This window comes from Eurosta solidaginis, chromosome 2 (assembly GCF_040869045.1).
Source record: "Eurosta solidaginis isolate ZX-2024a chromosome 2, ASM4086904v1, whole genome shotgun sequence".
NCBI classification, from domain to species: Eukaryota; Metazoa; Arthropoda; class Insecta; order Diptera; family Tephritidae; genus Eurosta; species Eurosta solidaginis.
Genome location: NC_090320.1, coordinates 4,245,774 through 4,271,256, shown reverse-complemented (window position 1 = coordinate 4,271,256; position 25,483 = coordinate 4,245,774). Strand labels below are relative to the sequence as shown.

At 35.9% G+C, this 25,483-nt stretch overlaps 3 protein-coding genes across 17 annotated transcripts in view; all 3 read left to right on the top strand.

Moving 5' to 3' along the window:
- The window catches only part of loh (lonely heart), a 146,404-nt gene extending 140,076 nt beyond the window's left edge, over positions 1 to 6,328 (top strand). For all 15 annotated transcript variants that reach the window (XM_067764108.1, XM_067764109.1, XM_067764120.1 and 12 more), the window contains 5 exons: positions 875 to 1,076; positions 1,162 to 1,343; positions 1,406 to 2,407; positions 2,476 to 2,626; positions 4,647 to 6,328. In XM_067764108.1, the coding sequence (XP_067620209.1) occupies positions 875 to 1,076; positions 1,162 to 1,343; positions 1,406 to 2,407; positions 2,476 to 2,626; positions 4,647 to 4,789 (1,680 nt within the window). In that variant the 3' untranslated portion in view covers positions 4,790 to 6,328. The remainder of the gene's footprint in view (positions 1 to 874; positions 1,077 to 1,161; positions 1,344 to 1,405; positions 2,408 to 2,475; positions 2,627 to 4,646) is intronic.
- Positions 6,329 to 13,376: 7,048 nt separating this feature from the next.
- On the top strand, positions 13,377 to 19,641 carry ppk10 (pickpocket 10). Its single transcript, XM_067769070.1, is given in 9 exon segments — positions 13,377 to 13,408; positions 15,621 to 15,818; positions 15,891 to 16,329; positions 16,446 to 16,528; positions 16,898 to 17,070; positions 17,183 to 17,245; positions 17,324 to 17,430; positions 18,612 to 18,726; positions 19,526 to 19,641. Coding segments are annotated over 9 exon segments (1,326 nt in total).
- Positions 19,642 to 20,013: 372 nt separating this feature from the next.
- On the top strand, positions 20,014 to 25,367 carry LOC137239147 (gustatory and odorant receptor 21a-like). Its single transcript, XM_067764127.1, has 4 exons — positions 20,014 to 20,786; positions 20,857 to 21,002; positions 24,576 to 24,934; positions 25,012 to 25,367. The coding sequence occupies exons 1-4, from the start codon at positions 20,014 to 20,016 to the stop codon at positions 25,108 to 25,110; spliced, it is 1,377 nt and encodes a 458-aa protein (XP_067620228.1). The 3' UTR covers positions 25,111 to 25,367.
- Positions 25,368 to 25,483: the final 116 nt, after the last annotated feature.

The following is a 25,483-nucleotide window of genomic DNA, read 5'->3' as shown; positions in this document are numbered from 1 at the left end:
GTTTATATGATAATAGTACCTTAATAGTGATTGTTACCGGAACGTAACATATATGTATGTGCAAAGGACTATCAACACCATAACACTCCCACCTTCGGGGTGTGTCTTTATCGCCCCTACAACACAGCAGGCTAATAAGTGTTCTATGGTGTATATAGCAAAAGAAGGCCTTGAAAATAGTAAAGTTTTATATGTGAATAGCTTCATCTACAACATATCTCAAATAGTATAAATACTAAGCGGCAGTCAGGCTGAAATCAGGGCACTATCCTTATGGGAACTAATAACATAAGAGAGAAAAAATAAATTTTTTTAGCAATGATTAGGGTTCAGACTTACTAGTAAAGTTTATTTATATCTGTTACTTTACATCTATTTTGATCAGGTATCAACGTAAAGGGTCAACGTAAATTGCGTTCTTAAAGATGGTAGAGTTTTTTTGGCGACCTACGGAGGCTATTCTCGGCATAACGCCCGTGGTAGAAATTAATCTTTTTTAACGAGTGCACTATAAACTACAGGCCTCCGAGAGTACGAAAACAGGTTTTGCTGAACCTAACTAGCGCCGCAACTAAACAAAACTTACGTTACAGTCCCAGGGATAGTATAATGAGCGATACTTTCCCAATAAATTAGCATGAGAGTTAGTAGACCAACTTTCGCCATTTATATGAAACATATTATTTTATCGTTTAAAACCTTTTAAAAAATAAAATATAATCAGGCGTGTATTAGGTCAAAAGGCTACTTCGTTGTTGAAACCTATCCATGTCATGATAAGACGATCTTCCACTCTTCTTACAAATATATCTTAAATTTCAATCAGTTTAGTTTACTTATTAGTTACCATCCCCAATTTCTTTATTACTTCCAGGCTATCCATGCCACAGGCATCATCACAGGACTATCTGCCAACAGCGGTTCGGTAAGTTGTGGGGGCTTAATTTGTCGCCCAATAACCGGCATATATACACGTGATCCATTACCTGAAGATGCTTATGTGCACGTAGCTACAATACCGGCGGGTGCATCGAATATCTCCATAACTGAACTAGGAAACAGCATAAATTTACTAGGTAAAAATAAATTTTGCAACTTTTGAATATTTAAAAAACATACTCTAACAAAAATTTGATTTATTCAATTTCCCTCCACACGAAGTGCTGCGTACACCCGATCAAAAATATATATTTAATGGTGATAATATGGCGTCGGATAGTGGCACCTATGAAGCTGTAGGCGCTGTTTTCGACTATCATCGCATCGATGGACTACAGCATGGAGATGGAGTTACGGAGTGGGTAACTTGTTTGGGCCCGATAAGAGACATGTTGGAGTTGATGGTAAGATGAGCCAAAAAAAATAAAAATTTTGCAAATCTGGGTTCATTACTTGTACATTATAGATATACAGCAAGTCTAAGAATCCGGGCATCAAATATGAGTATTTGCTGCCAATAACCTCAGATTCCGAGGAAAATGAGCTGTCAGTGGAGAGCGAGGGTTTTTTGAAAAATGGCCCAGAGGAAAGTTTCGCCAGCAATGCACGCTCGGGACGTAGACGACGTTTCAATTGGAAAGTTGTTGGCTTTAGCTCGTGCTCGAAGAGTTGCGGTGGTGGCATACAAACACCCATTGTGCGCTGTGTACGGGAGAATCCCATACGTTACTACTCACAGCGACGTTGTTTGCATTCGGAAAAACCTATGTTAAATGAAAATCTTTTGCGTTGCAATACACAACCCTGTCCCGCCTATTGGCGCATTGAAGAATGGAGCGATTGCCATTGTCAACAGGGCGAAGGTTATCGAGGGCGTGATATTAGCTGTGTACAAGAGCTCGCCTCTGGTATTGTCATACACGTAGATAGCTCAGCTTGTGAAGATGAGACGCCGATACAACGTAAGCAATGTGATTGCCCAAAGGCTAGACGGCGTTCATATGCGGCACGCTATCGTACAGCGCAACATGCTCACACATCACCCAATGAAACAAATAATTATCGTGGACGTGATAAAAGTGATAAATCTGGTACTTGGTTAATGTCCGACTGGAATCAATATTGTTCTGCAGAATGTGGTGCAGGTATTGAATATCGTACAATATTTTGTGATCGTTCAAAACCGAATACCGATCGTTGCGATCCGCATACAACACCCGAACTACAGCGACCTTGCGAGCGAGCAAGTGAATGTGTGAAGGGTGAATGGTTTGCTGGACCTTGGTCTCAATGCAATGGAAACTGTTTCAATTTAACACGTACGCGTCCCATTTATTGCATACACAATTTAGAGATTGTAGGCGATGAGAATTGTAAGCCGGAGCAGAAGCCGCAATTATCGGAAAATTGTCTACACGAAGAGGTGGAATATTGCGGACCGCGTTGGCATTACTCCGAGTGGACGGAGGTGAGTAGGCAAAGCTAGTTTTATTAATAAAACGAGATTTATTTTATAATATTTACGTTGAAATATAGTGTACGAAACCCTGCGATGGTGGCACTCAGCGGCGTTCGGTTAAATGTTTGGAGTACAGTGAGCGGGAAGGTGCTATGGTAGATTCTATGAAGTGTCGTTACTCATTACGTGAACCAATCTATCGCAGCTGTAATACGCATAAGTGTGAAGGTAATGGAAAAACAATAAAACCTTGGGGCTTGTTTATACACGCTTTCATAGACGAACTTGGGTTTATGTCAGAACAGTTGTTTTCTCAACATACTGGGTAACTTAAAATATAAATCAATGCTTGACAAAGAAGAGGGATATGTATTGCATTTTCTTTAGTTTGATCGTCAGTGAATGGCCGACTCTTTGGTTGAGAATTTTCTATTCTGGCCTTACCGCAAGCGTTTAAAATTATGTTTAGCATCGTCCTGCTATGAATACGCACTTTGGATCTTTGACGTTTTCAATTAAATAAGTAAATGTAAGGCGCGATAACCTCCGAAGAGATCTAAGGCCGAGCTTCTCTTCCAATTTGCGTCGTGCTCCTCTTGATTTTCCCTACAAATTGGCCGGACGGGACCCACATGTTTTATGCCACCTCAGAACGGCATATGCAAGGCAGATGAGTTTTCACTGTGATCTTTTCATGGCAGAAATACACTCGGAGCGCTTGGCAATTAATTGAAAAACCTTATTTCTAAAATTTTGATGTTGCTTTGCCCGGGGTGCGAACCCAGGGCATACGGTGTGGTAGGCGGAGCACGCTACCATCACACCATGGTGGCCGACGTTTTCAATTCTGTATATATATTATTTTAAGTGCCGTTTCGAGAAAGCATTTGGGGTACGTATAAGGGTCTAGTCCTCCATGCTTCAAAATCGAGGCAACGTCCATAATCAATTTCCATTTTCTTACTGTTAAAATGCGGCGTCTGCATCATATTGTATTTACTCTCAGTATATTAGTAGGGGCATCGAGTCTTTCACCCAAATTGAGGTTATATTTCCAAAAAAAACGTCAAAGCCAACTTCTTCGAACGTGTTGTGCCATAGATTAGAACCTAGAAAAGATCCCTGGGCTACTTCGAATGACTTTCATGATACGCCGACCCTCTGAGGTTTGGTATATCAGGATACGATCTCTACCATGATTTAGCATACAGGTCATATCACAGCATAACATAATATATTTCAGTTTCAGAATAGCGTAAACAATATTGCAGAGCATAACCTAACATAATACAAATTAGCATTATGTTTGCATAAGTATGACATACGTAGCATAACAAAACAGAATATGAAATAACATAAAAATAGAGCATAATATTAGATGACGTGACATAAGAAATGTTTCATAAAAAATCTTACGCAGCTCTGCCGTCCATAGCAAATCTTGAATTTACTATACAAAAATTTTATTTTCTCCGATTTTACTTTTTACAGCTTACTGCCTATTTCGTAAGAACGGCAAATATAACAAATATAGTTTCACTAAAATTTAATAAATGGCCCTAACATTACCAGTACTTTTCTGACAGATCTGCTTTAACAATACATTCTGACGCTATATCGCCGGGATTCAAGGGGTTGTGTAGCGCAATATATAGCTTCTCCAACCCAATTGTCAACCTCACCTTCGAGCGGCGAATCCCGTTTCACTAACAGACGAGACTCTGGCGACCCCAAGCTCCTAACGGAACTTGGGGGTGGGGAGGGAGGCATGGCCTGAAGGTTTAATGTGGCCATATAAATCGTTCCCGAGATGGGCGGGCCAGCACCTTAATGGTGCTGTGTTACCGGAGCGTATCGGATCTGTATCCGACAAAGGACCATCACATCGATAACATTCCCCAAAGCCTTCGGGGAGTAACCTAATCGCTACAACAACAACAACAACACGCTATATCGCCACTTCAAACGAAAACTAGCACATTTCAAATCCTTTAGAAGACTAACAAATTTCGTAACGTACTGTCCTAGTTTTCCATGCTAATAATGAAACGTTTAGGTCTCCCATGGGACCGATGACCTATATTTTCTTTTGAAAATTTTCGACTCAGCTCTTAGCCAGGGATAATGCAAGCGGGCCTTATTGGGTGAAAATTGTGAACAAGACCTTACGTTTATAACAATTCATTATTATTAAAACCATAATTAAATTAAATATTGAATTAAATACTTTTTTATTTTTTTGATTTAGAACCCCAATTGGAACTTCTACAAAATGATGTTGCCTCTCCATGTGTGGACCAGTTTAATAACTGTCCATGGGCCGTGAAGGCGAAACTCTGCAATTACGATTACTACAGTCAACATTGTTGTTACTCTTGCAGTGTTGCCTAATTATATTTAATTTATTTATAAATTTGAAGTATGTGCAATGCAGGGATCCAACCAGTGACAACTTAGTTTTTTTTATATAAAATATGTAGAAAAACTCAACTTTGCAGGTTTCGCCAAACTCATGACTGGAAAAATTATATTTAGTGGAACGATTTTTTCAAATATGATTCGTTCGAACGAAAATTGACACTGATGATGGCGCAACGCCGAAACCGGTTTGTCTTCAAACCAAATTTGACAAAGGATGACAGAAAATCGTTTGGACTTACAACCACTCTGACAGCAGAACAAAACGAATCGACTGGAAAATCATTTAACTATCAAGGTTGGATCTCCATTTCCAAAAATGGTAATCAAATCTTAAGGCATTTACGTATTAACAAATTTTGTTTTTTTAATTGATTAAGCAAAAAACACGAATTGTATTTTATTTACATACGAAAATATTGCTGAACTATCCGAGTTGTTGGAAATTATTATTTATTTGCGAAACTTGAGCTTGTTTTTATGTAGTTTTAAAAAATAAATTATAAAAAATAGGGCTATATAGATTTAAATAGAAGATTTTTTGCATTGAGTTTTGTGTTCTCATGTATTTTAAAAATATAATTTTAGGCAGTTCAATTATTAGTCTTGGAACATTAGTGGCCGTTTTCTCAAGCAAACTTTAAGATTTATCTGTACGATAAAAACAATTTTTACGAAAAAAAGAGAATAATTTGTGTTTATAGGGCAGATAAACTTTAACGTGTGGTCTTAACGTATTCAAAAAAGAAAAGCTTAGTAAATCTTTTACCGAAAGTCTTATTACGATTTTAAACTACACATTTCTTTTTCTCACGAGCTTTACACCGGCTTTAAATATGAAATATATACGAAGTTATAATTTTACAAAACATTACAGATGAATAAAATTTTTTTGATAAAAATAAGGCGAACTCTTAAAATGAATTATTCATTACATTAATTATTATTTTTAGCGCACATTCCAATATGTTTATACGTAAAACGGCACAAAATTAATTTTTTTAAAGGTAAAAGTGTCGAAATTGTGCAATAATGCTTTATGCAAATGGCAAGGAATATAACACATTAATACTGAAAATTATTACAGTAACATTTCAAATATTAGCTATGGAATGTTTTGATTTAGCAGAATAATTTGTTTCAAAGTGACGCCATTTGTATTATTTATAATAACAATTCTCAGTGAAATCATTCTGCGCACTGGTTAACTGGTTACAACAAAAAGAAGCATATTTTATATTTGTATCCTTGCTATGTATTTATTAATCGCAATAATTCATAACTAATGTGTTCAACTAATTTTATATACAGCTTATTTTTTTATTAATTCGAGCTTAGTTTATAAACTATTTATTTACTTACTTACATTTGAAAATAAATTTTTAATTTTAATATTAAGTTTTTTAAGTTAGCTTAATACTGACAGTAATATTTACTTATATATAAAAGAAGTGCAAAAATTGAATTTAACTAATAAATAAAATTCACTTTTTTTAAGAAAAGTTATAGAAATTGTGTTGAATTTCTACAGACGGACATGGCTAAATCAACTCAGCTCGTCCCCTGATCATTTTGGTATATTTATTGGTGGGCCTAACGGAAACATATACATAAAAAATGATTTGGAGCATTGAAAATGAAAAAACTTGATTGCGACCAAAACAAGTCCCAAAAACAAAAAAAAATTTTTTTTTAAAACTGTTAATGCCAACGTTTTTATCGCATAATTTTAAGTGGAATAGGAACTATGAGACAAATTCGTTTTCATCGGAAAACTTTTGCACGTTTCTGAAGAAACCCTTAAAAAAAATGGCGAAAAAATAAACTTTTTCACCAAAACACTCCTCAAAACCCAAAAAATATTTATTTTTTTTAAAAAACTGTTATCGCCAAAGTTTTCAGCGGACAATTTTGAGTCGGACAGAGTATACATGAACATTTTAAAATCAAATGAAAATTTTTTAGGTAGGTCATGAAAAAAACCTTAAAAATCAAACAAAAAAAAGTTAAAAAACTCAAATTTTGCAGGCTCGAAAATTATTTTTTTGGGTATGCTTAGTGGAACTTTTTTCCTGAGCCCAAAACCTATCGAAAAATCGATGGCGCGATATGGGTTAACTTTCATTCATGCAAATCAACCCAGCTTAATGTATACAGCTTGACAGCTTTCGAATCGCATTTAACTATCGATAGCGATAAAGAGTAATAGCGGTAAAGAGTAACGCCCTTGATGTAGCGATGCCTCATTTTCACGACAGTTTTCATAGTCTGAAGCATGGCATATAATGACAGTGCCGTAGTCAGCTGTGCCCATTATGCCTCTCTTTCTATCACTCGTTCCCCTAAGTGCCTGACAAAGAATTTGAGAGATATTACTACCGTTCTCGGCGAACTACACTTCAGCGTAAGCAGCACCTGTTGATGTAGAGCCTTTTAATCTCTAAAGAAGCATGGTGACCAACATTTTTTTGAGACATTTTTTAAATGTTATCTTCACTTGAAAAACTTACCTGAACTGGATGAATGAGTTTTGCTGGACTACTTCAGGAGCTCTGAGACACCTTCAGGTTATATTTTGAGGTTAAGATCGTGTAGATTTAAGAGAGATTCTTTTTCGCACCACATTGGGATCACCAGGTGACAGTTTTGAGAACATTACCGGACTCTTTAGGATCGATTCGGGATCATTTCGTTTTTGGTAAAGGATCGAAAAATGTTTTGTTACTATCTATCTTCGTAACATTTCGCGAAACTTTACGTATACTTTCGGGATTATATCTTAACAATTGGGTTACTTCGGAATGGCTTATAGTTCATCTCCTGGTCGATTTGATCTCCATTTTTTTTTATCTGGATACGGACGAATGGTAGATCTTTAAACGCTTGAGCTTGCTTTTTATGATGCCTATATCTTTAGAGCGGCACAGTAAATCAGATTTTTCTAGTTAGAGATGTAAACTAGTAGACGCTTAGCACCCCGATTGTCGGTTCAAGCCCAAGGTGTACGATTTTTGCCATTTAAGCTTTTACATAAGGTGTATTTAATCGCGTTGTTCCTTTACTGTGATAAATTCGCCGCCATAGCTGTCATCCTCATTTTATGTCTGGCCTAATGTTTCACAAATCTACCCGACCTGTGATTTCCGTCTTTGCATTGCACTCAGTAGTCCGTATTCATTTAAAAATTTGCGTGATCTATTCGTGGCATTTGCTCCCGGTTTCATTGAATACTACACCGAGAGGCCGAAATTTTAGAATAATAATAATTGTTCTCAATATTTATATCAAGTTTCCAAAAATTCATCAATCGTTTTTCTTAGCTTATATATGCTTATTGATTTTTGTTTGTTTTATAGGGCCTTTTTCGCATATTACTTGTAGTCCAATTGAGAAGAAGTGATGAGAGAGGTCCAGCTGGTCGGTTTATAACAACCTCACATAGACTGCACAAAATAAAACCCAAACTAACTCAACCGTGATGATGTAGAGGGTGCCCAGATCCAGTGTACTTTGGTGTTGAATAGTTTGCTTCGTTTTCTGTACCTGTGTTGACATCTTATGCAATGGTCTTTCAAAGAAATATACTCGTGCGGATAGTTTTTAGTTCAGAAACTTGCTTCAATAGTTGACACGCAATCATTTGACTTTAAAGTGAGTGTTCCATAAAATGTCATGGTTATGTTAAAGGTAAATGGGTTATGCTTGTAGGTTATGCATTTTTAATGACATAAATGTCTATGTAAAGTGCTTCAAAATAACAGTACAAACAAGTCAAATAGCAGTATATCCAAGGAGAGTCAAGCAGTATTCGGCAGAATCAAAATGTACATACAAGTGCAACCAGTTTATGTGAAGCAAAAACCCAAAAAAAAGTTATCATGGCTGAGGGGTATCGCAATTTATATAAAAAATTATTTCACAGAAAGCTGCATACATGGATTTGCTTATTTGGTTAAGAACAAACTCGCTTTAGCTGAGCAGTAATTATTGAAAAAATAAGGAAACTAGTACCGAAAGCTGGGGCTTTAAAAAGCTCGTATTCAAAAAGTATTACAATGAACACTACTCCTTTTGGGGTCTTATTTTGCATATATACATAAGTGAATTCTTTGCGAGCCCAGCCTAAGGTACCATCTCGAAATTACAAGAGCTTGAATTTAAAAAGAAACAAATAAATAATAATTTGGTAGTATATTTTGGTTCCAACTTATAATCGTATCTATCGGAATGTGAAAGTGTGTGAATTGATATGGGCTTAAGGCCAGCTGTGATAGGTGGCCAGATGAGAGAGCGCAGGCTTTGATTGAGTTCTACCTTTTGGTATGCATGCAGAAAAGCTAGAAGTTTCCTATCGTCGATGCTACAGGTGTCAAGATGCCGAAGATTAGGTATATGAAGGTGTATGTAACTTCCCCTGCAACTGTTCGGTGATAAGAGGTGACAGCTATCGCTGTGTGGAAGCCATCTTTCAGGATAATCTAAGTCCGGTCGTGGAGTACGACATCAAGGACTTGGGAGTCTTTATCAGGTCCTCAAAATAGTAGGGGTAATGGTGCCTTTTCGTGTTATTACAACGGGCCTACTTACTTAAGCCCACTTGCGGCAGCCAAACTAACCTAACCTAACTTGAAGCTTATTATTAAACTTGGAAGACATCGATTGTCTTATCAAGCTGCTGAGAACTATTATGTATTGAAGTTTGTTCTTTTGAAATTTTGAAGTTAATGTAGGCTTACTTATAACTTTAGTGAGGTAAAATTTAATGTCAGCTGTTGAAATCTGTAAATCGATATAAATAAAAACATAGGGAGCTGCACTTCTAGATTAAAGACCAATGTACATCTTTATATATTCCTTAACAAGCCACATTACTCTTAAAAAGACTCCAACAGGCTTAATTACTACCAATAGCTGTAGGTTGTTTTAGGGGAAAGTATTTGGACTGTATCTAATGTTACTCCTTACGGTTCGATTGCAGAAAAAAAAATATTGTAACGAATTTACTGAAATTCCGCTTATTCCAAATCTTCTGCTAACGTTCGAATCACTAAACTGTTGAATAAATAACTTCAGTATTGAATAATGCAAAAAATGAAGGTGCGTCCACACCAGTAACAAAACATGTTACAAACAGTTATATAGCCAGTGTTATGTAACTTGTTAGAAATTCAACTGTAAAATGTTGTATAACACGATGTTGTGTAACCTTTTTCTGTTTTTATAGCAGGTTACATGTTACCCAGAGGTTGTCGGTAAAGATCAAAGGAATTAGATAACTTGGTTGTATGACAAGTTGCAATTGTTTTAAAACAATTGTTTTACAACATTGCTATTTCGTTACCGGTGTGGACGTACCTTTAGACTACTTGAAAATAACACTTATACTTCGCAACTGACAGCTTGCTTAAAACAAACTGACTCGTCGTGCCTAAACTGTTGCTGCTTTTATATTGTTTGGTTTCGTTGGCATATTTCTAGGCGGTTCTATTTCTAGAATTTACTAGTTAGTTACCAGCTATAAAATTACCAGCTATAACTACGTTTATAGCTTCTCATATGCGCGTGTATATGGGAGTGATACTTGCACAAATTATTGCCTACTTTTGAGCGTATCTCAGATATATGCATGTGTTTGTGCGCTGCTCTCCGCTGCTTGTATGGACATATGTATAGACATAGTGATTGATTTATTGATGTGCATACAAGTCACTGCTTAGTATTGGCTTAGAGATGATTGGATCCCTTAGTGTTGCTAATATTCGTGACAATATTTTAACGAGCGTATTTTCTGCCTGGACCCTCAAGCTAATAGAGGTTTACGCCGATCACTACGCCGGTGTTCTTGCTTTAGGAAGCTTTTTTCTATTTAAAAAATAATATTTCGGAAAGGTTTTGTTTGTATATATTTAGGGAATCCACGTTTTAGCGATTTCGCAAAGATTCGATGTATTTGCCCCAAAGTATCACGGATCGTTCAAAAAATTTCAAGAGCAGCTCCTTACGGAGGGACTGTCCTTCATTCACTTACTCCAGGGAGGCTTCGAACCTAACCTCGGTCTTGGGGAGTGGTACGGTCACATTTTTGTCTGTATGTCTCGTACAAAGCGTAGTTTCACCGAAGGAGATGTTCTGGTCTAACTTCTAATACTCGTTATCGACACGATTTTTTTAAATTATTTGTGACCCCTTGCTAGGCACGCATAAAGGCGACTTACGGTTGCTATTAGTGGTCTTTTAATACTCATGGCACAGTTCAAACGATGAGCACCAACGCTGACTTATTGTTAATCGCGCCGAAGGGGGCATCTAGTTTTTTCGGCTTTAGTAAGAGCTATATTTCCCGAAATGCGGACAGTAGCAATCCTGTCCACCACCAGTCGCTACGACGCCTCCTGGCCCTCATACAACATGCCAGTACAGAAGGTATAGGACTGCGAGTTTGAAGTCATACCTTCGTGAACGTCACTAGAAGCTCTATGTATAGCTCCGAAGACTTTCTAATGGATTTTTTTTGTCGCGCTATACTGCTGAGAACTACCACAGAAACACCTTGAAACGTTATGGAGTAACTATTCGGCCAAGGATGCCGCCCTCGAAATCATAAGCAGTCCAAGTGGATATTATTGCGTAACTCATGGGTGAAAATAGTATAATCCTACATAATTTAAATTTTACAAGGACTCTGGATACCTTTTTTTTAATGTAGACCAAAATTTGCAGACGTTTGTGTTTGATTTCAATAGTCTTCGCTAAACCAAAACGATATTTTAGAATGAAAGTCGACCGATTTTAAGATGTTAAGGTTATACGCTAAGTTCAAACAGTTCAAAACTTTTGCTTCACCGATCGGAATATAAAATTTTTGAAAAAATCAGTACTTTTCGGGTAACTTGCTCTTTTAACAACTTAAGGACAATTTGAAAACAAGTTCGACTTGGGTCATTTTATTTGAATTCATTGTTCCTTCTTAATTATTTTTTTTTAATTATGCGAAGTGAGCATTTAAATTTTTTATATACATATGTAATTTTTCTTTTAGTGTTTTGAATTCTTATAACTGGCAGTGATGCGCATCCGTTGATATCCCTTTCGACCATATCCGTCCAATTTTCGACATGAACAATAAATGGCCTAGACAGTCTTATGCCCCTATTACCGTTTACAACTCAACTTAGTTGGGTTGTAATTAAAACAACTCAACTTTAAGATAACTCAACTCCTGTTTGCTATTACGAATTACAACTTATTTCAGTTGAAGTTGAATTGATGTTGCCAACCTAGGAAAGTGATGGTTTGACAGATAAATGAACAACTGATCAATTTGTGGCGGAAATTTAAGCATTTGCAAAAGTGATTTTGTTACTACAAGATATTATATGATATGAAATCTATTTTACAATCGCGAAAATGTTGGTGATTGACATGTCGCGAATACGAAAAACATTCGCGTGATCATTCCAATCCCTTGGAACTACCAAGCACCAACTAAGAAAATGTTTAAGTGACAAATGATGAGCTTTAAATGAAGTTATTTTGCAGATTTGAAAGGAAGCATTTTGCTCATTACTAAACACAATTAAGGACCATTTCCGCAAACGCGTTCGAGAGAAGGCTTTGCCCCTATTTTAAAATTATGCGCCACACTCAGATTCCTTGCTGATGGCAGCTATCGAAAATGCTGTGGAAATGATTTTGGTGTTGGACTGGTTTTAGATATTATTGAGGAGCATATCTGTGCGACTATTGAGGAGCATATTGTGGACTAAAACCCAAACAGCAAAAATTGTATTTTACTCTAAAACAGGATTCCCAGGAGTAGTGATTAGTATCAATGGGACTCACGTTCGCATAATTTCACTTATTTTGGCTGCATCTCAACTGCGGCCAGCCTTGTCCAACTTCGGAATGCCGCTCCATAAAGTCAAAAAGTTATTCAGTGTAATCCTTCGTTTAAACGTTGTTTTTTTTATAAATGTGTACAAAATTGTTGATTAATGTTTGATTAAAAAAGGTTTAACTACCGGCTTTGAGTTTTTTGTTTTTATTCGGTAACGTTTTATAAGACCGTGCACCATCTAACTCTTATCAAAGGTGGTATCAAAAGACGTGTTTCGATCTCCGTTTTTAGGATTCGAAAGCGAAAATTTAAAATTTTATTTCTGTCGAAACATATTTAAAAAAAATCCACAAAATGGCATCGAGAGGGTCCAAAATATGAGGCCAGATCCATAGTTTTTTTTACATAGAACATCTTTCTGCGTTGGCGGCCTTTGGCCGCGATTTGTAAAAATAGCCCTGGGGGGATCCCGCGCCTTTCTGCATTAGTGCGTACAAAAAATCTGGCAAAATACAACAACCACATGAAAATTTGAACCGAAATTATATGACAGAAATTAAATTTTTAATTTTTGTTTTCGAATTCTAAAATCGGGAAGTCGAAACGTGTCTTCTGATATCAACTTTGAAAATTTTTGTTAATAATTAGGTGGTGACCGTCTTGTAAAACGCTACCTTTTGTATGAGACAACTGCTAGCAATCAGTTGTAAGATTTTGACATCTATGACAACTACACCAACACATGGTTGTAAACGGTAAAGCCACAAAAAGTTGTTAGACTAGACAACTCAACGGACATTTTTTTTGACAGGTTGAGTTGTAATCTGTAATACCAAATTGCGAAATTTCAACCCAACCAGAGTTGAGTTGTAAACGGTAATAGGGGCATTAAATGAGTAGCAAATATAGTACCGGGCCGCCGCCGCGCCGATATTTTTGACATTCGGCGGCGGCGTGCAAAAAACGACGAAAATCTGTGGTGTATATCTCTACTAGCTAAGTGCTTCAGGCACTTTCTCATTACATCGCCTTCCACGCCGAACCGGTGTTACTATCATGTCTACCGATATGACACTTTACACTACACTGCTTATTTCAGTACCAATTAAAACCTAAGACCGTCTTATATTAGCGAGCTGCTTCAGAACATACGGGCTTCAATTCGGCAACTAGTTAATATTAGACCTATCGGACACTGCCAAAGCTAGAACGCCATTGTTAAATGTCATATTTTAAACTGATTTAGGATTAATTAATTAATTGGTTATGAAATTAATTACTTACCGTTGACTTTATTCTGAAATGCGTTATGTCTTCCCGTGTTTTAGTTTTTCTAAAAATTCCAGCTTCATTCCATTTGATTTTGCCAATGGGCGCTTTCAGCGAACATAATTTTTGTTGTTACGCTATAAACATGTTTCCATCAGTTGTAGTGATAGAAATTTAGTTTTATGAACGGCGAGTTGAGCCAACTGCCAAATTAAATAATTATTTTTAAATTTTAAGGAATTGACTTCTTAAATTATTTTTTACACTTTATCATAATATTAAGAGGAAAATTTGTTTTCCTAACCAACACTTTAAAATGTCAAATAACTGCCAGATAGTCGTGTAGACACGTTGAGTAAATGTTGCGAAACAAATTTCTGCTCAGTAATTTTTCGTAAAATTCCAACCGTTGAGAGGATCAAAGATACTCAACGTTGCGTTCAGAAAGTTGTCGGGGCTGCTCAAAATTTGTTTTTGCTGAAAGCGCCCGATTTCACTTCACTCATATAAATTTTTCACTCGCTACCGCTAGTAATGCGCCTGGCGGTATTTGCATATTATTATTTTTTTATGTACACACTTTCACTAATATTTTTTGCAACTTCCTCCGAAAAACACTTTCGCGTTCGCAATTAGGTTTAGGGAGGGCTGTACTAAAACTGGCTTGCACTCAAAATGCGATATAAAGAGAGAGAACTACAACGCACTATTAAAAAAAAGCTGCCAAGAATGCAAACAACACAAATTTTTAATATAAAAATGATTTACTTATAAAACAGAATACTGCACACATGTATGTATGTACATATGTATGTATGTACATGTTCGTGCACATGTATATATGTATGTATTTTCCATCAACTCTCGAACGTTCTTCCTTCAGCGCATTCTCGTTGAAATATCACATTTAATTTTACATTTTACTAACATACACGACAATTTTTCACATACTGATTATAACGGACCGTTGTTTTCATTTTGTTATGATAAAATTACAGTAACCACTTCCACAATATCCATACACTTTTCACAATAATCTTATACAATTTTAAATACAAGAAATTCACTAATGACTGCCAAGTTTTTGCTGGACCGAACGTGTTTAAGCTTTCGCGGCGTATCCGGCACTGACGATTGCGGAAAGAAGCTACACGAATATTGCGATGATTCAATGTGCTTTGTTCGCCATATTCAATTAAAACTATAAATCCGCCTAAAAGCATGCCAATTTGTAAATAGTAAGCAAGTATAAACCATGTACCAAAACCATTTTATAGGACAAAACATTATTTTATAGGTTCTACAACAATTTGGGCAGATGAATATAGCTGATCCAGCAGAGCGCAATGAATTCGCGTAATGCCAGTTCCAGATACGCCGCGAAAATTCTCTGCTCATACGCTCAAATAATTTTTTTCGCGAAGTGATTACTAAATGTCTAGACTATATAATTTGATGGATTATTTCACACATAATATAAAAAGGCGTGAGTACCAAATACTCGTGAAGTTCGAAGTGTGAACATACTAATAGCGTTTTCTTTTCTGAAAATAATGTCGCCCTGTTGGTTCTTCTCTGCTCTTTTGTAATTTTGTGTGTTCTATACACAAAATATTTCCCACTGAATAACAAAAGCAAAGAGGATAAATATAATAATTAAGTATTAGAAAAAGAAACAAATAAATTATAATTTGACAGTATATTCTGGTTTCTACTTATAATCGTATCTATCGGAATGTGCATCTATACGGGACTACAAGCGATAGATAGGTGGCAACATAAAAGCACCGTTATGGGTTTGGCACGTGATTATTACTTTTGGCGTACACCAGTGCCCAGTCTTACAGTTTGTCCCATGCGTCGACTTAATCAAGAACTCTTCGACAAATACTGCGCGTAAGGATAGAAATTTTATATAAAAACTTAAATATTGATTAAATTAATAATCAATCGTAAATATTTCTCAAGCAAAAAGAAAATCACTGGCCAACCAAAAGAGGATCTGCAAATTTTTCTTGAGACTTTAGCCAACTCAACTTATGTGAACTTTGCCAATATAACAGTACGTCCGAGCATCGATAACACTTTGGATCGTTTGCGTTTGCGACCTGCTCAATATATGTCGTTGATATATAATTTGACACAAGATTTTACACAAATGGAAGATGAGAATGAGCTCATCAAACTTAATGATGGTTTCCGAAACTTTGTTGTACGTCAAGTAGTGACCGAGTTTGGTATTTGCTATTTGGGTAATAGCTACTTAAGTGATGAATATTCGGCACGCTATTCAATACTTGGAAAATATCCGAAAATAAATAAGGAACACTTTAAAATGTTACTGGGTAGCTATTTTGATAATGTGCTGTTGATATTATCGGTGCCGAAGACTTTCGAAAGTATTGGGGTGGGTAGTAATTGTTCTGCGTAATAATTCTTAAAATAGAGTTCAACTCTATCATAAAATTCGTATTTTCCTTATATTGTCTTGTTGTTTTAACAACTATTTCTTATTTTTTAAAGGTTTTCATACACTCTGCACACGATGCCTTGAAGATCGAGCAAAAGTTTTTCTATACGAACGAGGCGGTTTACTATAAGGCAGAGACGCGCGAAATTGTTCCAGAAGAAGGTTTCGAGAAGTTTGTACTTTTATCGTGCTATTCTCAATTTATGAAATTTTTTTATACCTTGTTTTAAGATCCCGGATATAAAAAAAGCAATAAAAGAAATTTTTTCGGAATGTAGTACCTGAGCAGCATACCAAAGGATGCATTCATTGCCATGGATTACAAATTTGACGACTGAAATTCGAGTCAAAGCTCCGGGGAGAATATATTTTCTAATTTTGAAAATTCATAGATATCTGAAGAGATCTTTGGCAGGATCGCAGTAGCTGTAATATTATTTTCAGATTTTGCATATAATATATTACAATAATTTAATAAAAAAATTTTTGTGCAATGTATTTAAAGTTCTTAAAATATTTCTAGAGCAACTACTGTATCCCAACGACAATGCCGCTTCCCTCACGAATCGAACTTAGAACATTTCAAACTTTACACAAAAAGCTTTTGCATGCAGGAATGCCGCCTTAATCTGGTTTATAAAAAATGCAAATGCATTCCTCATTTCTATCCTAATAGAAGTAAGTCGAAATTTCTTTACAAAAATCACACCTGTAATTTCTAAATTTCTTTGAAAATTCAACATTCACAAACTTTAAATGAAACTGATCTCTCTTTCTTTGTTTTTTTTAGTTCCCAAGCCGAAACCGGTGTGCTCTTATGCCACGCTAAAATCTTGCGTTGCTAAAAATGCAGGTATCTTCGCTTCAGTATATCAATATTTTATACAAATCGGCTGTTATCGAAATGTATGTATGTGGTTTTTACTTGCAGAGTACTTCCGCCGTCTGAAAAGCTTGGCACATAAATCCCGTAAGACCGTTAATTGCAACTGCATGGACTCTTGTTACAACAGTATTGTTGTGATAAAAAATGTCGATGTAAGTAAAAAGTTGGAATACAAAAAAGAAAGGTGGTAATCTTTTTAAGACGGAAACACGGCAACAATTCTAAATATTTATTAGATTAAACTACAATATTATAATTGTAAGATAAATCGAATTCGTTCGTGCTGTTTCGGTTAAAATTTGATTCATAAAGTTGTTGAGACTGTGCTGAATTCGAATCTGAAGTATTCCGAAATTTCGAACAATTTGCTAAAAACCGATAAACAACTGTAATTATCTCGAAAACTAAAATTTTGTTGGACAATAAGATAACGCCACAAGCTTTTTCAAATACGGCGATGCGTATACTATATGTTTTGGGACCCGCCGAACTTTCATCAGTTATTTTCGATTGCTGCCCGAATTTAATCATTATCAATGGACCTAAGGGCCTCATTCTCTATTACGAAACGATCGTTCCTTTCACCTTAGAGACGAATCGCTAGTGTATTTGCTAGTATTTGTTAACCCATGGCAACATGTCATTTGACACTTGGTCTCACCTTCTTGTTTGACATAAAGTAAGAACCGCAAAGGACGAACGAAAATGATAGAAAATACTATTGCTGGACGAAATCGTTTCCGAGCGAATCGTTCGTCTGAGCTATCGTTCGCAATACAGAATAAATAAATAAAAATAAATAAATAAATGTAAGGCGCGATAACCTCCGAAGAGATCTAAGGCCGAGCTTCTCTTCCAATTTGCGTCGTGCTCCTCTTGATTTTCCCTACAAATTGGCCGGACGGGACCTACATGTTTTATGCCGACTCCGAACGGCATCTGCAAAGCAGATGAGTTTTCACTGAGAGCTTTTCATGGCAGAAATACACCCGGAGTGTTTGCCAAACACTGCCGAGGGGCGACCCCGCTTAGAAAAATTTTCTTCTAATTGAAAAATCTTATTTCTAAAATTTTGATGTTGCTTTTCCCGGGAGTTGAACCCAGGGCATACGGTGTGATAGGCGGAGCACGCTACCCATCACACCACGGAGCACAGAATAAAGCCCTAAGTAAATAAAAGATGAATTTAACTAGTTCTGTCGGCCTCAAAAATTTAAAGAGTATAAATAATGTTAATCTGTAAATAATTAACGTCCCTTTTTCCTTTCAGTTGAATATAATTTACTCCACATTTTTTTACACACCTTTTTCTATCAATTTTTACTTTTATCAGGTTTTGGCGAATCTAAACGTATTTCAAACTGGCTTCACTGTGGGACTCGAAGTGACTACATGGCCATTGGAGTTGCTAAAACGGCAAGTGATTTTTACCTTCACGGATTTGTTGGGTCAGTATTTTGATAGTAATGCGTAGAAATTTCATACATTTTAAGATATTTTTTTCTAAATCTTTATAAAGAAATCATCTAGTCAAGTGAGATTTCAAACTTAGCACATTGAAAAGAAATTTGGATATGTTAAGTTTTCGATAAAGTTCATACTTCTCACTTACACAATCTTATTTTCTCGGGACCTATTGATACTGTGTCTTATGCGGGCTTTTCTACACTAAAAAAAAAAACTTTCTCAGAACGTAAATAATTCGGAAACGATTTTTCGCCACGATATAGTTGAAAAAAAACAAGGAAATTTCTCTGTGCATAAGACGCATAAGACGGACTTACGAAATCCCGAAACACATTTTCCAGATAACAGCAAATTCCGAATGTTCTAATATGGATACGACCAAATTATTGAAAATGCAACAACGACCGAATGAAAATTCAAACACCACCAAACTTCTATTCTATTGTTATTGAAAATTTATCTAGACTTTGTTGTAAGGGTTGTGGAGATTTTGGCTTTTCTCAGATATTCTGTTATGTGCAGATTATCATGCCCGGCTTAAGAAAGCCAAAATTGAGAAATGCACTAGTATGAGATACATACATTTATGTGAGGCACCTCTCCTTATTTTTATAAGAAATTCCATTGTTCTGTGGACAAATTTCCTATGATAATGAATTATTTCCAATCTGGAACATTTTTTTAAGTAATGTAGTACAATACTCGATATACTTGAATTGATTTATTTAAATCTTTTAATTCACACAATATTTCTTTTTATATATATTTAATTTATTATAGTTTCTGTTGGTGGAGCTGCTGGACTTTTTCTTGGATTCAGCGTTTTGGGTGCAATTGAATTTTTTTATTATTTCACATTACGTTTAATTTGGTTCTTAAGAGGCTACAGAACCTAATGAAGTTAAAATAGACGAACAAGATCAAACCCAAATTTTACTAATTTAATTCAAGCAACTTACGCCTTTAAACATAATTTCAAAGTTTTACCGAATCTAAATGTTATTTACTTAAGCCAAAACCCCATATCCAACCGCTTGGGCATTTCAAACTATGAAAAGCGCAGGCCATCCGGCGTGGAGTTTTGGATGTACATATTTTGTAAACTTTACACTGATTATGGTGCGTGCACTTAGTATCTGTTTACTGTTAGAGCACCGCCCAACTTCAAACATATTAATGCATAATAAATTAAGCTATGAAAACGAATAAATAGCTCTTCAATTTTCACCATTTCGTCATTTAAAAAAAAAAAAGAAGATTAATTCATCATGAGCTTTTGGGCGAAACACAACGATGGTTCCACGGTTTTAGATAGACCAACACGTATTCGACCCGTACTTAATCCAGCACAACGACAATTTCTCGAAGATGCACATCGCTATCGCATGCATATGGAGAAGCTGGCACAGGATGGTGGTAAAGCCACTGACTACTACATACGCAAACAATCAATGTTAACACAGGACGATGCACATCTCTTGGATGAACACGATTCCTTTTATAAGACTACGAAAAGCTTGTTGGTACTTTTCCAAATTATGGGTATAATGCCTATACATCGAAATCCACCTGTAAAGAATATGGCGCGTACTGGCTTCTCGTGGACATCACCACAAATGTTTTATGCCATTTGCGTTTTTCTCATTGAAACTTGGATTGTGGTAATGGTTTTGCGTGAACGAGTCCGTAACTTTATTGAACATTCGGATAAACATTTCGACGAGGCGATCTACAATGTTATATTCATAAGTTTGCTGTTTACACAATTTTTAGTGCCTGTAGCAAGTTGGCGTCATGGACCGCAAGTGGCCAAATTTAAGAATATGTGGACGAATTATCAATATAAATTTTGGCGTGTCACCGGTTCGGCAATTGTCTTTCCCAATTTATATCGACTCACTTGGACGCTGTGTATATTCTCGTGGGGTCTGAGCATTGCTATTAATTTATCGCAATACTTTTTACAACCCGACTTTGAGTTTTGGTACACTTTGGCTTATTATCATATTATCGCGATGCTAAATTGTTTCTGCAGCTTGTGGTAAGTGGGTTTAAATGATTTGAAGTAGATGTGCAAGAAATGCAATGCTTAATTCTTATTTTAAATTCAGGTACATAAACTGTAACGCATTTGGTACGGCCAGTGTAGCTTTTGCAAAACACTTGGAATTAACCTTGAGCAGTGAAAACCCTGCAGAAAAGTTGGTTGAATATAGACATCTCTGGTTAGATTTGAGTCACATGATGCAGCAATTGGGTAAGTAGATGAATTCAAATTGGAAAATAATCGATTTCAACATTTCGCTGCGGCAAAATCAACTTGTTAATTTTGCGATTGTAAGTGGTGCCAGCTGGCGCTGCGTGGAAGCCTTCTTTCAGGATAATTTAAGTCACGTCGAGGAGTATGACTTCAACGACTTCGGAGTCTTTATCAGGTCCTCAAAATAGTAGAGGTAATGGTGCCTTTCCATGATATTATAACGGGCCTACTTACTTAAGCCTATGTGCGGCCCTGCGGCAGCCAAACTAACCTAACCTAACTTGAAGCTTAATATCAAACTTGGAAGACATCGATTGCCTTATCAAGCTGTTGAGAAGTTTTATGTATTGAGGTTTGTGCTTTTGAAATTTTGAAGTTAATGCAGGCTTACTCATAACTTTAGTGAGGTAAACTTTAATGCCAGTTGTTGAAATCTGTAAACAAATGTCTAAACATTAATTATCGCACTTTACTCGATATAAATAAAAACATAGAGAGCTGCACTTCTAGAGTTAAGTCATCTGTACTTCTTTATATATTCCTTAACAAAACATATTACCATTAAAAGGACTCCAATAGGCGTAATTACTACCAATAGCTGTAGGTTGTTTTAGGGGAAAGTATTTCGAAACTGTATCTAATGTTACTCCTTACGGTTCGATTGCAAAAAAAATAAATATTTTAACGACCGCATTTTCCGCCAAGACCCCTCTAACTAATCTAACTAAGTGCTCTAGGCACTTTCTCCTTATATGGCCTTCCACGCCGAAACCGGTGTTACTATCATGTCTACCGATATGACACTTAACACTACACAGCTTGTTTCACTACCAATTAAAACCTAAGACCGTCTTATATTAGCGAGCTGCTTCAGAATATACGGGCTTAAATTCGGCAACGAGTTAATATTAGACCTATCGGACACTGCCGAAGCTAGCACGCCATTGTTAAAGATCGTATTTTAAACTGATTTAGGCTTGATTAATTAATTGGTTATGAAATTAGTTACTCACCGTCGACTTTATTCTGAAATGCGTTGTCTTCCCGTGCTTTAATTCCAGCTTCTTTCGATTTCATTTTGTCAATGGGCGCTTTCGGCGAACACAATTTTTGTTGATACACTTTAAACATGTTTCCGTCAGTTGTAGTGATTTGCCAAATTAAATAATTATTTTTAAATTTTAAGGAAAATTACTTCTTAAATTATTTTTTACACTTTATCATAATATTAAGAGGAAAATTTGTATTCATAACCAACACTTTAAAATGTCAAATACCTGCCAGAGAGTCGTGTAGACACGTTGAGTAAATGATGCGAAACAAATTTCTGCTCAGTAATTTTTCGCAAAATTCCAACCGTTGCAACGGATCAAAGATACTCAACGTTGCGTTCAGAAAGTTGTCACGGCTGCTCAAAATTTGTGTTTGCTGAAAGCGCCCGATTTCACTTCATTCATATACATTTTTCACTCGCTACCGCTAGTAATGCGCCTGGCGGTATTTGCATATTATTATTTTTTTATGTACACACTTTCACTAATATTTTTTGCAACTTCCAACAACTCCAAAAACACTTTCGCGTTCGCAATTAGGTGTAGGGAGGGCTGTACTAAAACTGGCTTGCACTCAAAATGTGATATAAAGAGAGAACTACAACGCACTATTAAAAAAAAAGCTGCCAAGAATGCAAACAACACAAATTTTTAATATAAAAATGATTTACTTATAAAACAGAATAATACACACATGTATGTATGTACATATGTATGTATGTACATGTTCGCGCACATGTATATATGTATGTATTTTCCATCAACTCCCGAACGTTCTTCCTTCAGCGCATTCTCGTTGAAATATCACATTTAATTTTACATTTTACTAACATACAAACATACACGACAATTTTTCACATACTGATTATAACGGACCGTTGTTTTCATTTTGTTATGATAAAATTACAGTAACCACTTCCACAATATCCATACACTTTTCACAATAATCTTATACAATTTTAAATACAAGAAATTCACTAATGATTGCCAAATTTTTGCTGGACCGAACGTGTTTAAGCTTTCGCGGCGTATCCGGCACTGACGATTGCGGAAAGAAGCTAGCTACACGAATATTGCGATGATTCAATGTGCTCTTGGCTTTGTTCGCCATATTCAATTAAAACTATAAATCCGCCTAAAAGCATGCCAATTTGTAAATAGTAAGCAAGTATAAACCGTATAACAAAACCATTTTATAGGACAAAACATTATTTTATAGGTTTTACAACAATTTGAGTAGATGAATATAGCTGATCCAGCAGAGCGCAATGAATTCGCGTAATGCCAGTTCCAGATACGCCGCGAAAATTCTCTGCTCATACGCTCAAATAATTTTTTTCGCGAAGTGATTACGAAATGTCTAGACTATATAATTTGATGGATTATTTCACACATAATATAAAAAGGCGTGAGTACCAAATACTCGTGAAGTTCGACGTCTGGACATACTAATGGCGTTCTCTTTTCTGGAAATAATGTCGCCCTGTTGGGTGTTCTCTGCTCTTTTGTTAGTTTGTGTGTTGTATTCACAAAATATTTCCCACCGAATAATAAAAGATACACTTTTAACAACAAATTCAGCCTTTTTGCAGAGCGCTAGGTGACCTACATCAAAAGTTAGACTTTAAGAGTGCAACTTAATGGTGCATTTTTTTCCAGAAAAGAAAACTCCATAACTATTGCTTTTTTGTTAAGTGGAGCTCGCGCAGGGGTTAAAGTAAAAACACAAGAGTGGCAACTTTAGCAGGGAAAAATAAAATTGTACTTATTAATTAACGGATCGTCATCGTCTTTCAACCGCCGAGTCATTGGCTTCTTATTTATTTCTTATTGCTGGGTTACAGATGCACCATCGACTTTGAAATGAAGTTTTATCGATATCTATTTTGTAACAAGCTAATGAGTTTTCGATAAAAAGTTTGTGACACTCCCACTAAAAATCGATAACTTTTGCATAAAAAATTGTTATTATTTGATAATAAACCAATATTTTCTTCATAATTTTTTGTAACTTGTCCATAGCTTTTCGTAAAATAATCGATAACTTTTCGATAACAAATATATGCATTTTTTGGAAACAAACCGATAACTCGTCGGTAAAATATCAATAACTCATTTATAATCTCTCTCACTAAAGCAAATTTATAAAAGTTCGATACAAAATTGATAACTTGTCTATACCTCATCGACACCACACCTATAACTCATCGATATCCAGCCGTTAGTACTTCGAGCACAAATTAAAAACATGCTGTCCGGTTTCGATTACGCGTGTGGTTTCGTTTATGGTTGCGATTACAAGTTCGGTTCCGGTATGGTTCGGTATCGGATCCTAAGCTTAGAATTTACACCTTACGCCTATCTACCGCGAGCAAAGATGTATGATGATGGTAATATGTAATAGTAATACATGCGCGTTATCTCAATAAAGACTGTGGTTAACGGTAGCTGAAAATTTAAATAATTATTTGAATAGATTTTTGTATCCTGATTAAAGTTTGTTTCCTGCTCTTTCCAGGTGGCGCTTACTCCAACATGTATGGCATGTATTGTTTGGTTGTTGTCTTCACAACGATTGTGGCCGCTTTTGGTTCGATAAGCGAGATCATTGATCATGGTGCCACTTATAAGGAAGTTGGACTATTTCTTATTATGTTCTATTGCATGAGTTTACTGTTTATCATTTGTAATGAGGCACATCATGCTTCGAGTAAAGTTGGTTTGGATATTCAAACAAGATTGTTGAACGTAAATTTGTTGGCATTGGATATTGCAACGCAAAAGGAGGTGCAAATGATTTTATTGGCCATTGCTAAAAACCCGCCTATAATGAATTTGGATGGGTTTGCAAATATTAATCGTGAGCTGATTGCATCGGTGAGTGACAAAAATTGGATTCGGAATGGAAAATAAGGGCAAATATAATCAATCGATCCAATTATATTTTTTTTTAGAATATCACTTTTATGGCTACGTATTTGGTGGTGTTGTTACAATTCAAAACAACCGAGCAACGAGGTTCGTCGAATGATATGGAGCAAGTTAATATGTGAAGTCCAAATATTTACATACATTACTATGAGTTTAAGTTTAGTTCACGGTCTGAAAAATATGCTGAAACAAAATTTTCATATTGTCCTCTTCAAATCAATTTATCTTGAACATTTTTAAACCGATTGATATCGAAGGACCATATGCATGATAACACAGAAAACCTATGTATAATGTTTTGAAAGTGTTACTTTTCATATGGTACGTGGAATGTATATATGTATAAAGTTTTCACTTTACTTAGGATCTGGTGGGAACCCTTTTCTGTGAAACGATGAATATATGTCAATAAATTATCGGATTCGAATCTTACGTTTGGACAATTCATAAGAGTGCCGTATTCATTGTAAAGTTTTAAGTTTTTAGTTGGTGGCA

Excerpts from the sequence above, each read along its gene's own strand:
- LOC137239147 (XM_067764127.1), top strand. The coding sequence starts at position 20,014 with ATGAGCTTTTGGGCGAAACACAACGATGGTTCCACGGTTTTAGATAGA. Across the intron at positions 21,003-24,575 it reads TCACATGATGCAGCAATTGG|GTGGCGCTTACTCCAACATG; the intron begins GTAAGTAGATGA and ends TGCTCTTTCCAG. Across the intron at positions 24,935-25,011 it reads ATCGTGAGCTGATTGCATCG|AATATCACTTTTATGGCTAC; the intron begins GTGAGTGACAAA and ends ATTTTTTTTTAG.